General features: G+C 44.1%; 1 protein-coding gene across 4 annotated transcripts in view; it reads right to left on the bottom strand.

Moving 5' to 3' along the window:
* Nucleotides 1-13,665, bottom strand: part of CALML6 (calmodulin like 6) — a 14,279-nt gene extending 614 nt beyond the window's left edge. The window contains exons 1-6 of one of the 4 annotated variants that reach the window (XM_025211624.1): nt 13,510-13,626; nt 11,717-11,833; nt 6,874-6,917; nt 5,492-5,666; nt 5,213-5,357; nt 2,805-2,905 (exon numbers count right to left, since the gene is read on the bottom strand). In XM_025211624.1, coding sequence (XP_025067409.1) covers nt 2,805-2,905; nt 5,213-5,357; nt 5,492-5,666; nt 6,874-6,917; nt 11,717-11,777 — 526 coding nt within the window. In that variant the 5' untranslated portion in view covers nt 11,778-11,833; nt 13,510-13,626. Of the gene's footprint in view, nt 1-2,804; nt 2,906-5,212; nt 5,358-5,491; nt 5,667-6,873; nt 6,918-11,716; nt 11,834-13,509 lie in introns of those variants that run through there. The other 3 variants (XM_025211644.1, XM_025211647.1, XM_025211635.1) reach the window with 3 other exon arrangements.
* Between the last annotated feature and the right edge of the window lie 414 nt (nt 13,666-14,079).

The raw sequence follows: 14,079 nt of genomic DNA, 5'->3' as shown, positions 1-14,079 counted from the left end.
CTTTCCCTATATAACATACATGCCTGCCTTCCACCTTTGTGCTCAGAGCACAGGGCAAATTCTCTGCTGGTGTAGTACCACTGAACAGAGATGTTCACATTGTGACTTTAAAACTCACCACACTAGTTCAGAGCAAAAATGATGGGCCTCATCCAAAGCCCAGGAGAATCTATAATGCTAAAAGAAGGAGTTAGTTGTTTTGTTTTTTTAAACCAGCCTTTAATTTATAGACATACAGGGAGAGGGGAATCCAAAACTATTTTCCTTTCCAGTTTTAAAATGGGTTGAGCAATTCCAGTTTTGCATCTTACAAGGATCTTGCCCAGCTTTCATGCTGAGAGCCCGCCTGCTAAGCTCTCACCTAAAAGAAATTAGTAGTATGAAACTCACAGAGCCTTAATTACAGGGGCCTTTAAATTAAATGCCCCTGCATTCAAAATAAAAGGAGAGCAAGGCAGCCCCCCCATGGCTTCATTTTTACTCTTCTGGTTCTTTGGTGAGAAAATGGCTTGGGTCAAACTGGTAGGGTCAAGGTTTCAGAGGAAGGTCTACTGCTCTCTAATGAATTGTGGTAAGCTGGAGGCAGCTAATTACATTGTCAGACATTACTAGTAAGGAAACCATTGCCACTGCCTTGCCTGCTCTTCTCCCAACAAGAAAGTTTCTCTTGGTATTAGCAGCATGTGTCTATGTTAGGACAAAGGAGAGTAGAAATAAAGTGTTCAGAGCCTGACATGAGCTATTTGAGGTGTCTACAGGCTGCATAAGATAGGGGTGGATATACCAAAAATGGGAGAGGGCAGAAAAATGTGTTACAGAAAGAAATGGGACCAATGGGTCTAAACAGAAAATTGCAAGTTAGGCATTCCCAAACTCTAGTCCTGGCTCATTCCTGGCTGTGGGTATAGCGCTATGACGTTGCTTGTAAAATAGAGACAATGTGTTAACTGATATTTATACAGCATAATGAGAATAAAAAAGGCTCTAAGCCTGCATGTATCATGACTTAACCTATCCTTTAACTGATAAAAGATTATAGGAAGAAACACTCTCTCTGAGCAGACTATTGTACTGTAGGGGTTCTTGCATTTTCCTCTGAAGTGTCTGGTACTGATCACTGTTTGAGAAAGGTAGATGAACCATGTGCTGGATCTGATATGACTCTGTGTCTAAAATGCTCCATCATATGAGAACTCAATATTTTTAGAGCATAGTCACTGATCAAAACAATTTTTTGTCCAGCTCCTATCTTCTCTTACAGGATAAAAATTACATTTCTGGTAGTACTGTATATTAGAATACCCATAAACTACAGTAGTGAGTGAGACAGCCAAGATGTCTCTAATGAATGCATTTTCTTTCCAAAAAGTCTGAATAATGTATGAGTAATGGGAAAACACTGTGATCTTTCTGCCGTATGCTTCTATTGCCACCTGCTGAAAGGTCAGATGAAATGCAATGTGATTATTAAACTCAGCCACCTCTTGACCAGCCTTTTCATTGTTAATCCAAACCATAAACAGGCATTTCTCAGTGCCTTCAGGTTGCACTGAGAAAGGCAGCATTTTTTTATGAAGATCGGCACAGAAGTAAAAACAGCTTTATCCCGACTATAAATGTCATACATATAATTTTGGAGGGCCAGACAACTGTAGTTGAATTCTGCTGTATAAAACAATGCTCCCAATGAATGGATATTCATGTGCTTCAACTCCTATTTTTCTTGTTACAAAAAGAATTCCTTTTTCATTTAACTACAGAATTTAAATATCTTACCAAATATTTTAAAGCTATTTTAGTGCTGGCAAAAAGAATAAATTATGAGCCCTGGAACTGCACCTAATTAGACCTCACAACACGCATACAGGGCACATTTACATGTTTGTTAGTGCTCAGTAGTTATTGAGCATTTAGTTTAGTACTTGCTTAATGAAGTACTTACTAAATGCACAGTAACCACAGTTACTGCACAGTAGCACCGACAAACGTTTTTTTTCCATAAATTTCATAGATACTGGGGGCTGGAAGGGACCTCGTAAGATCATTGAGTCCCACTCCCCTGCCAGAGATAAATGATCCCAGCAAGATAAACATCCAAACACCTTTTGAATGAATCCAGAGTAGGTGCTTTGTAATGCTTAATGCACAGTAGGCTAATACTACTGTGCAGTAGCGTATTAGCATGGTTTTTGCCTGGCATGCTACTGCTCAGTATTATTAGGCTGCTGCACATTAGGCATCTCATATAGACGTGCCCACACAGAACAAAATTTTAAGAAGTGACTAGTGATTTTGGGTGACCAATTTGAAGCATTTGATCATTAGAAAGCAATGAACTCCTTTACTCTAAGACTGGACCTGCTAAAATTAAAACACAATTACCAGTCAGTTTTGCAAACATTAGCTTTTGGGAAGTAGATTTAACCATAACAATCTTTAATCCCACAAAACCCCTAAGTAGGAGGAATATAGAATTGTCCTCACAAGGGATTAAGGGCATAAAATCACTAGAGTGTTGAGAGATTGAAGAGGTTTATGTGAATTGCTCAAGGTCCAGGAAGGAAGTTAGCATCAGAGCAGCATTAAAACTCAAGAGTTCCCACTGCTGTGGTCCTAGATCACACACAAGTGCTTGACACTAGTGAGTATGAAATACATCCACCTAATCCTACCTAAAGGGTGACTTGTGGGCAATGCTTCTGAAGAAGTCAAGAAAGAGCAAAGTTGGTGACTACAGAGGATCAGGAAGAAATGTCTTTGTGTACCTGTATTTGCAAAAAAGGCCTTGTGTGGGGATACTTTACCTTCATAATCAATGGTTCCATCCCCATCCTTATCAGCTTCTTTCATCATCAGTTCAGCCTCATTTTCGTTCAGTGGCTCTCCAGCATTCATCAGCACATACCTAAAACACAGATCAAAGCTGGCAATACATTGTCCTCCCTCTGTGAATTTTGAAGCATTGTGCAGCATTAACTATGTTACGTCACATTTGCAGGTAGATGCATTTTGATCCATTTTACGTACTGGGAAACTGAGGAATGGAGAGGATGTATGACTTCGCCAAGGTCACACAAGACCTCATTTTCATATGTACAGAGCACTGGCAATCCATTTAAAGGTAAATGGGAGCTGCACATAATCAGCACCTCTGAAAATATCAGTCATGCTGTATGAACAGCAGAACCAGTAATTGAATCCAGAAATCCTGGTTTCCAGACTCCTACTTTAACCAACAGCTACCCCTACAGCATGCTCTATTCATATTCAATGGAAAAGATGCATGAAATTATGGCATTACACATTCTTGTTACCACCACACTATACTATCACAGACGTGAGAGCTGGAAAAGCCCTTGTAAGCCATCTGACTGAGGATCATTCTGTACAGTACTTTTTCTAGTGTATTATCTCTTCCTAACCCCAACACAAACAGAAAGCTGAGATGCTGTGATCCCATTTAATGAAGAAAATAGCTCTTGAAATCTCACCCATGGCATTAGCGTATAAGTCTGAGAATCCTGAATGTAATACAGCTTTGACAGGCCAATCACACATTCAAATATAGGGATTTGGCCTCTAGAGGGAGGCATGTTACAGTTCACATTATCTGACACAGCATAAAAGAAAAGCTAATACAGCAAGGCAAGACATTTGATGCAGACCTTCAGTAGGTATAAGAAAATACACTCAGCCACATCTCTCTGCAGCTGCCAAACCTTTGCAAAGATTGCTACTATCTTGTGTACACGAGCACATAGAAAAGTGCTGTGGATTATTGCTCCTCTCCCTGCTGGCTATGCTCTGCTTGCTGAGTTGTGATGTGCACAGGGCTGGCCTGTCTGCCACATGCTTGGTGTGTAACTCAGGCAATTTCCATCAGCATGATGATCCCCAGAGCAATAAAGCAAATATGGTTTGCGAGAAGCTTCTTGCCATGACAGACCTTCATGGCAGTTATCCTTCCTTTGGCAAAAGGAGATGGGAATAGAGACATCATTTCCTTTAGTGCTTACAAGTTAAAAGAAAGTGAGTGTTATTTTTTAAGATTTTCTTTTTGCTGGAGCATCACGTGGGTTGACAACCTAGAAGTAATTGGAGCACAACCATATTTGTGGTCAAATTTTAAAAAACAATTCAAGATCAAATATCCAGGTAGCATCAGATTTGCCAAAGAACCCAACAGCCACTGTATATCTAATGGAACTGATTTTTTTTTTAGAAAATCCAGAAGCATTTGGTTACTGAGCTGTCTTTGATGAGCCAGTTGTAAACTGTCTCACTCCTGTACTCCCAAAGCAGCAGCTCAAAGAGTTGGAACAATCTTACTTTCCTAGAGGAATTCCTGTTTTTTTGCATCCTTTTAAACGATTAGCACTTTTGGGGCAGATACTTAGGATCCTGCCAAGGCCTGCATTGGCTCTCTTGGAATGAGCTGTAATATCAACTCTGTAGCAACTCAGATCCTGCCAACCTTGGTAGTCCTTTGAAGCTTCTTGGAGCTTTGAGGCAAATCCAGAGCTTTTTTAATTAAAGAAAATTTGGGTTTTTTGTTCATCAAGGCCAAGATCTAGAGATGTTAAACACTCTTAATGATAAACACAAATTTTGGAGCTCCATGCTCCTCTTTTAACTCATTTATGAATGAGAATTTGATTAATGCTGCTTAACCAGAGGAATGTTTCTTTACAACCTTAACTAAAAGAACTAATCTTATCCAGACTAATGGAAACTGTTTTTGTATGCATTTGGAAATGTAAACTAATTTTAAAGTGCGGAGTAGAAATATTAGCTAATTTTAAAGTGCGGAGTAGAAATATTAGCTACTTATATGACGTACTCTTTTTTCATTGCTTTTTATTTTTCTTTCGTGTCTTTTTCTCATTTTTTTTGCCTTTTACTTTTGCTCCCACATTGATGATGACTACAGCTTAGTTATATTTGTTGTTAAAAATACTTGTTCAGATGCTCAGCTCATATAAATGAGCATAGTTCAAATTGTAAGTGGTTGATTTACTCAAACTAAAGACATGGGGCCAAATCTCTATGAGTATTAAAGCTGAGCAAATTATTTCTTTGACTAAATTCTTCCTAAAGCCACAGCAATCATCTTTCTTCCTGGAAAGCATGGCCCACTTCTGATACTTAAATCAGTGGGAGTTTGGTGTGCTTAGAGCCTAAAAGCATTACATGAAGCAAATCTACTACTTACTTGAGCGTATCCCATTCAATGTAGCCTTTGTGTTCCTTATCGAAGACTTTGAAGGCTGCCCTCAGCTCTTCGTCCTGATTTTTAGCTTTCTCATGGTAAATGGCCATCAAAACCAGGAAACCATCGCAGTTGAAGGTGCCCTTATCTAAAAGAACAATGAAGTACTAGGGTACTTTAACATGCTCACTTTTGAGTAGCTATCTAGTAAGGATCTGTCCTGCCTTGGTGATTCCTCTTGTGAACCACAGAGCATCTGGGAAGGTGGGGAGAGGTTCTTACTGTCTTTGTCCACATCTTTGGCCATTGTTAACAGCTCTCTCTTGGTTGGGTTGATCCCCAAGAGGCTCATAAGCTTCTCCAGGTCTTCTGTTTTAACTAGCCCATTGCCCTCCTCATCAAACATCTCAAAGATGCCTTTATACTCTGTTATCTGTTCAGGTGTCAGCGCCTCACCCTGTACAAAAGAGAATAAATCAAAAAGATCCTACTAGCTCCCAAACGATTCACTAAACAATTTTCCAGTTAGATAGAAAGGTGCAGGGGAAAATGAAACCAGTGTGGTCTAGTTAGGGTCAGCACTTAAGGGGATACAGCATAGGAAACATATGGGTAGGGTACATGCAAGATAATCATCTGCATAATGCGATTCCCATGGTCTGATATCTCAACAAGAACCAATGACAGGAAAATTAGGCAGGTAGGTAGAGGTAGAGGTATCACTGCAAAGCCAGGACTCTTGAAATGATAGCACTTCCCTCCACCCAGACAAAAATATGGGCCATCAAAGACTATTTGCCTAACATGGCAGCATTCTTTCTGTTCCCCAAGCATTGTGAACTAGACCGTTTCTGAATAGGAAACTAGTTCTACAAGGTGTATGAGCACATGCCTGACTGTGAAAACATGAGTAATTCTAATGTGAACATGCAGAACTAGTACCTACATCAGGAGTGGGAGTACAACTGCTAAGTGATATCCATGATAGAGAGTAGGGAAGGAGTTAATGCTGATTGCTCTCTCATTAACAAGAGCTTCATCTCAACTGAGCCTGCCCTGGTAGATGTGGGAGGTAGCCACTTTCTGCAAGTGTTCAGGTGTTTTTGTTTATTAAATGGTAGCTCTGGATCCCTCAAAGGAGCCACGATGGGAGAGAAACATTGCATAGCTTTAAAAAGACTTGTTTTCTGCCATACGTTGCTGTGAGAGCTACCCTGGAGACAGGCACTAATGATTTAAAAATGAAGTGTTCTCTGCCAGCCAGTGGGGTAGAGACTAGAGTCTCTGCTACAAATTCATGGCGTGTGATCCATTTGTGCATCTGGCTCCCTGGAGAAGTGTTGGGTCTATATTTAACTTACACATAGTTTGCTGCGGGGGTAGCAGAGCAGGATTCATTTACTGAGTCTGCTCTTCTGGCTCTTTTCTATCTCCCTCCTAGTTCTCTTTGCTCTCCCCTCTCCGCTGCCTTTTTTCTGTATCAGGATACAGAATGGACAGGAATATATTTTGTCTTTTAAAATGGAATAAATCGCTGCTGAGCGTAATGGTTCGGCAAAGTTCTCAGCTGAAGTCTGTTTATTCCCCAAGGTACAGAGACCTGTCTGTTCCTCTGAGTCCTGGTATTTTCAGGCCAGGAGCAGAGCAGGTTTATTGTTACTCACCCAGTTGCCCATCAGCACGGGACATAGGGGCAAATCCAGTCTTTCTGTAGAGGAGTCAAAGATTATGCAGTTTTCATTTGCTCCAAACCTCCAGAGCGTTATTCCTTAAAACAGTCAAATCTCCAGTGCTGCTGTGCAAAGCCAGCATTGCATTCTTTGTTACGTTGGAGTCTCTGGGGGTTGCTGTCCAGTCCCATACGTTACCTGACGGTATTGAACCGTTTCATACTCTGGTATGCATTTGGCATTATCAATATGTAATTCATTTTTGCAACCAATAAAACCTTTTAAAACCCTCTGTACTACAAGCAAAACTGTATCCTCTTCACTGAAACAGATCATGAACAAGGATCTAACAAGCTTTTCCCATTTTAGATCTGCTATAGCAGCCCAGGCTGGGAAATTACTGTTCTGAATTCCATGTAACATAGGTTTAGGGATGGAGATTGTGTCTTACAAGCAGCTGATCTTAAAGCCTATAGCCCCCTACTGTTTACTCACAGTCAGTGTATCCTGCTTTAGCTTAAATTAGTGGGGCTGAACCCGGCCCATAGTATTGTGTCATCCAGCCCAGGGGATCCCCATGGGTCCAGAAATTTGATACAAGGGGAGTGGTGGCAGTGTTAATTGCCACGACTGTGGAGGTGGCTCTGGAGGCCATGAAAATTACTGTTGCCACCACTCCCTTGATGCTAAATTTCTGGACCCAGGGGGAGTCCTGTGGGCTGAATGACACAGCCCTGTGTGCCAACTGCGCTGATATGCACGGCCAAGCCTGTGCACAATGTCACTCTGCAGCCACATCAGGTGTGTGGGGCTGGGCTGCTGCCTCACATCACACCTGTGGACGAATCCTATACACCCACCCTATGTTGGATCTGGCCTGAGGACCAACCCCCCATGCTGGATCTGGCCTGCGGATCAGCTTTGTGCCACTCATCCGGTCCATGGGGCCAGAAGATTGAACATCATTGTCTTAAATGCTAGGGGCTGGAGCTCTAGATCACAGGTTCCATCCCTAATGAGGTTTCATAGCAATTCTTTGTTAGAATTAGGTACCCCATCACATGTCCTAGTACAGCATTTCTCAACCTGTGGGTCGCAACCCAAAAGTGGTTTGCAAGAATATATGAAAGGGAACAAACAAACTTTAAAAATGGATCAACAAACTTTAAAAATGAATGATCCTTTAAAGGAGAAAAATGTGGGAAACCATGGGTTTCCCCTTGCTGGTTGGCAGAATTGCAGCCTGCAAAGGGCTGCTTGGAGCTGTAGGGAGCGGGAGGAGGACAATCAGGCAGGGGGTGCCACATGCATGTGCACATGCACACATGCACGAGGCAGCCAGGCAGTGTGGAGAGCAGGTGCCACAGCTCCCCCCACTGTGGGGGGAAGTCTATGGGGTGGAAGGCCCACAGGAGACACATTGGAGGGGCATGAAGGGCACATGCCCCTCAGATTTGTGCCCCCACACCAGGCATGGGGCTGCAGCCTGGCCAGACTGACCTGGGCAGGAGCCACTCCATAGCCCAGTGGGCGGGATCTGGCACAGGAAGGCAGATCAAGACAGCGAGACTCATTGCTGCCACTGCTGCCGGGACCCCTGCGCCCCCCACACTGCTAGCAGCTCAAGGAGGAACAGACTGTGGGGGCTGCACTGTCTTCACCTCCTCCTGCCACCAGCCACTCACATGCTGGGCCACTGCTCTATCCTGGCGCCATGGCCTGGCCGCCACCACTGCCGCTGCTCCTCTCAGGCTGCCCGTGCTGCCCGCCACCTCACCTCTCCTCTGGGGTAAAGCTGTGGATGGAGGGCAATGGCAGCAGCGGAGCCATGGGAGTGGGGTAGATCTGTGGCCTGGCCTGCAAGTGGCTGGTGGTGGGATGAGGTGAGGGAAGTGCGACCCCTCATCCCCATCCATTACTCCTCGCACTGCTGGTGGCACAGCTGGTGCAGGGTTCCCGGCAGTGGTGGTCCCACCTGTTGTGGCAGCAACGTGTCACTGCCCCGCTTGGCCCTTCTGCAGTGGGTACCACCCATTGGGTCACAGAGGCAGGTTCTGCCCATGCCAGTCTGGCCAGGCTGTAGCCCCATGCCTGCTGTGGGCCCTCAAATCTGGGAGGCATGCGCCCCCCCAGGTCCCTCCTCCTGCGGGGCTTGGGCTTGGGCTTGGGCTTGGGGGTAGCAGGTCAGGAGTGAGGGGCACCAGCAGGGCTGGGGAGTGGGGGTGAGGGTGGATTGGGAGTGAGGGGCACTGGCAGGGCCAGGGGGCTGTTTTCCACTTGAACTATTTACTGGGTCTGGACTGGCCATCAATGTTTACAAATGGGTCCTGGCACAAAAAAGGTTGAGAACCGCTGTCCTACTAGATTTGGTTACACTGGATCTGTTCTGTGGTCTGTCTTTCCTCTTATCTCTAGCGGTCACCACCGGAGACTTGAGAGGAAAACACAAGACTCCCCTTAGTGGGCAATAAAAACTGACTTGCTGATAGTGGAAGTTTCTTGCTTAGTCTCTCTCATCTGGAGGATAACTTGTCCCCTAATATTCCTTATGTGTAAAACAAAATGGTCTTACCTAAATCACTGGTTACCTGTATCAATGTCTACTTTTTCTTCAGATCCTCCTTTCTGAACTCTCTGATGTTGGTGAGTTCCACTGGCTGGCTAAGCTGTGTACAAACATTATTTCCTTTTTTTCAAATTTAAACAGATTTTGCCCCTCGCCCTTATCAAACATTCCCTTGCTCTGTTCTTGAGAGTTGAAGTATTTCCCAGCACTTCTAATCCACATTCAATTCTCTTTGCCGCCACGCTGCCCATTTACTGACATTTCTGTTCTTCTCTACTGAGGGGGTCTTAGGCTTCAAAATCACTTAAGCACGTGCTAACTAATGTCTTCTCTGAGTCCAGCACAGAGAAAGCAGTGTTGTATCCAACATGCGCTGTGCTAGGCAAGGTAAAGAGCAGCAGGGAGCCTGAGATGGATGATGTAGATAGATACCGCTCAGCCTGAAGTATTTCCTGTTGCTTTCCAGTCTTTTCAGTGTCTATTTGAACCAGTACATGTGTGCAGGGATGATTTTGTGTTCCTGCCTCTTGTCAACTTCATAGGAGATTTCTCTCTACAAACCTGCTGGGGTGACCCTAGAGACAGCATGGGCAGCTGGGCACAGAAGAAGGCCCGTGGTGAACACGAGAGGGCAGCACTGCACTTTCTAGCAGGCAGCACGGCAGGAGAGGGCCACAGGCTGGCAAACAACGAGGCCTGGGTGTTGCTGGGAGGAAATGGCGGCGCCGAGCCTGAGTTTTGCAACTGCACAAGTTCCTCCGTTTGCAGCATGAGGCTCCTGTCTGCTGGGGGAGGGCGGGGGAATAAGCACTGTTCCAGCCCGACTGCCCTTTTCCGGAAAGCTTTCACTTTTCCAGCTCTTCCTTTGGAGTCAGCACAAAGCCGGATTGACTGAGCATCTGTGTAACTGGGGGGAGCGGCAGAGAGACCCGATAAGGTTTCCTGCCTGCCAGGCCCCTGGCATCTCAGCTCCCAGCAGACCCTGGGGCTGGATCCAAATGTTATCACCTGAGCTCATCCCCATGTGGCAGCTCCGGCAGCCTCACTCCCGGGTACGTGTGCTGCCAGGCCAGCCTAGGGGACCCTGCAGCTGCCCCTGCAAAGACCACTGTGATACCACAGAGCTTCAGTTTTGTGGCATGCTTGTATACATCAGTCTCCGGGCAAGGAGACGTCCCCGTGTCCTCCTTACCAGAGCATGCAGTGAGCAGAGAGGGGGGACTAAGAGATGGGAGGGAGGGAGGGCCGGAGGACTGTGGTTTCAGATGGGATAGATTAGAGAATAAGCCCACTGGTTTACATCCCACCTGGTGACCCATCAGGTGTAAGCCAGTGGGCTTCTCACCACTCTTGAGGTCCTGGCCATGGTAATTCAAACAGAACTATTCCTCCGACTGGAACAAGCTGCCAGGCACGAGGACTTTTGTCTTTCCTTTGCATGTATACAGCCAGCTAACAAGTCAGCCGCCACAGCTTCCTCCTTCAACCAAACTGCCTTGGCCCTTTTTAGGAACCACAAAGAACAAGCCTGCCACAAAAGGAATTATTAGCCCGTAGGTATGTCTCTGTGTCTTCTTTTTCTTCTTTTAGACAGCAAAGGTGTGGCAGCTTCTTTATCTATTTCCATGTTTCACTTGTCTTTCTTTTCTTTCCCTAAAATACAAATTGCAGTTGAGCTGGCACTGCCGGCTTTAGCAAAGTACATATTCTCACTAGTGTTGCTGCTGCGTTCTGGTCCAGAAGTGAATACATTTTCAGAGAGTGAGTGGTCCTCCGTACCAGACAGGTTAAGGCTCTATAAAATATCTTACAATCCTTCAAAACATCTGTGGCCAGAGTGGAAGAAAGTCGTCATAATTATTACAAGCAAAGTGCTCAATACCTGAGTATCTTGGGGCCTTATTTCTTGCCCTTCCGCCTCCCCTAAATTGAAGCCTTACACTATTGAGATTCCCAGACCAGCAAACTGCAGCAGAGGATACTAGGAGCTTTGGGGGTGAATAGTAAGGCAGGATCAGGCTTTTAACATTCCCCGAATTTCAGAGCCTATGGAAAAGTTGCATGAAGCAGCTTTCAATTTTGTCATGTAGCCGTCTGAGAGTATGGCTGCTTCCACTCAATTAATCTCACCTCCAGGTGCCAGAGCAAAGGCAATTGTTGTCTCTTCAAATTTCTATTAAAATGTTTTATCACCTCAATAGAGTTGGAAACATTTTATCACTCCAGGGAGTAAGATGGTGAATGGGGGATACATGAATTCTACTTAAATACCTGCAGCACGCAAGATACTCTCATCCCAATTTGCAAAAAGTACATTGCACTTTGATAGCATGCCCAGCCTGAAGAGACAAGACACATTTCATATCCAGCACTTGGTTTTCACAGTTCCTACAGCAGACAGGGAAATAGAGTGAGGTAAAGTGACCAAGGTCACTAGCAAGCCGGTGTCAGAAAAAAATACCTCTCTAGAAAACCCCAAGTCCTATGCTTTAGCTGCTAGCCCATCATCCAAATGCCTAGCAGGCAGCATGGAAAGACTCCCATCTGGTCACCAGATTCCCCTTCTGAACTGAGCCCGTGAGCAAAACATGGGATCTCTGCAGTCATGTGCAGGGTGTTGATGTTTAGAAACTTGGGCCCAAAGCAGATCTTTTTAATTGCCAGCTTCCATTCACCCTGCCGAACTGCGATGCAGCCAGGAAAGGAGCGTCAGCTTTTCCATTACAAATGGTTATTTTCAGGAGCTCATAACTGCTGCCCGGAAAGCTAAAGCTAACCAACAATAAAAAGACACTTCCTAATTGTAAGAAATTCTGTAGCATTAATTAACCAAAGCCAGGAACTTGCAATGGAGACAACTGCTTTGTCTTCAACCCCCCTTCTATTTACTTCTGATGAGGCAAAAACACAAAAAGTTGCACTGATCTCCTATCTTTTACTTTGTGTCTTGATGCTAGCTCTGTCTACCTACGTATCTCAACAGACACAGAAATCTTTACCAGAGGCCAACACAGAGCCATGAGTCCCTACAAAGAAATGCATGTGTCTTTGAAGCTCTCATCCTGGACATCGCTTTCCTTTTGTTTATACTAGTGAGTTTAATGTTATGTGGTTATGATTATTTGCATATGCCAGCTGCTATTTTCTCCATGATGGGTGGCTCTCTGGTTATTTGACATATAGAGTATTTGGAAATTAAATAGCTGACTTTCATTTAGAATTTGGTTTTGCACTAGCTAAGTCAAAGCACAATTTGATCCTTAGCACAGTGGAACAGCCTGTTTAAGGTTGTTCTTAGCTTGTTTCAGCATTTTTCTCAGCTGAATATCTCTGATATTTAGTGCTTTTCTTCGGCATACTCATGTGGATGCAGTATTCCACATTTTTTGCACTTTGTCCAAATTGCTGTATCTTATTCCTGGGTACTGTTAACAGCCACAGGGGTGGTTGCACTTCCAGGATGAATAAGGTGATCTTTTTGTATATACCATTTATAACCAGTTTTCTTTCAGATCATTAGATAAGGCATGGCAAAAGTGCCAGTAATTATTTATTAGTGCTGTAGACATTCAGCTGTGAACCTCTAAATCAGAATCCTTCCCTTTTGTGAAATATATAGTATCTGTTGTGTTGGTGTTAGAGAATAACCTTTCAGAAAATTCCAGGATCACCACATTTCCACTCATAAAGAATTAATCCTGCACATTTTTTCCCTAGAAAATGCTTTAATTATTAAACACTTTTTTTTTAAGTTTTCAAGACCAGAGAAAGGAATGTAAATGGATGTATTATAAAATGTAATAATTTGTTAATGAGGCAGTCATTCAAGCATGTCTAAATAATTTTAGATGAGGCAATTAACCAAATGGGAATCCGCTAAGTGTCTGTCAGAGCTGCTCAATGCTGTTCTGAAATCATTTGTCTTAGGAAAGTCTATACTGCAATATGTTTTCACACGAAGCCTTGCAGAGACTGGTTAAAGCGTGTGGGATCAATATCGCAGGTACAAAAAAAATGTTCCAATCATTAGAGCCTGAGATAGCAAGGAAAGACGATGCACTTACCATATTCTCAGTCTTTGAAGGCTGCTCAGACAGAAGATCCTTAGCCTACAAGTAACAGTGTCTGGCCCCAGATGGAAAGTGAGCTCCCTCTTTTAGATTGTAGAAGAGGGTTAGGCTGTCAGTCCTTAGGGAGGTGAGATCCTTGTCAACCTTTTATGGCTTCAAGAGCTTAAGACAGGGAGCCCTATTTTTGGAAGAATCCTATGTCTAACTACATCTGCTTCGTTCAGGAGACCATCATCTCACAGCTCAGTGCCTAAAGTGGCCTTCTTTTTGAATTTTCCATTTTGTCAGACTATTTTTCAAATAAGTGATGTGCAGGGAGGTTAGTAAAGTAAGCAAGGCAGCAAAGTAAAAATCAATTAGCCAACATGTATGACTGCAGACAAGTCGGGCCAAACTTCTTCCAACTGGGGTGCTCCAGTTGCTACGTGTCCAACCAGAGACTTGCAGAGTCCAAACAGTGAAAAGCCTCTTTGATTTGACCTTCTGGTATCTCCTTCTGGGGAACCAAAATCAGCGGCCACTTTGAACATTTTGGCCTGAACAAATCCTGTCCTCATTTTCAGC

Source organism: Alligator sinensis, unplaced genomic scaffold (genome assembly GCF_000455745.1).
Source record: "Alligator sinensis unplaced genomic scaffold, ASM45574v1 scaffold366_1, whole genome shotgun sequence".
NCBI classification, from domain to species: Eukaryota; Metazoa; Chordata; order Crocodylia; family Alligatoridae; genus Alligator; species Alligator sinensis.
The sequence above is the reverse complement of the archived record's forward strand: the minus strand, read 5'-3'. Positions and strand labels throughout refer to the sequence as shown.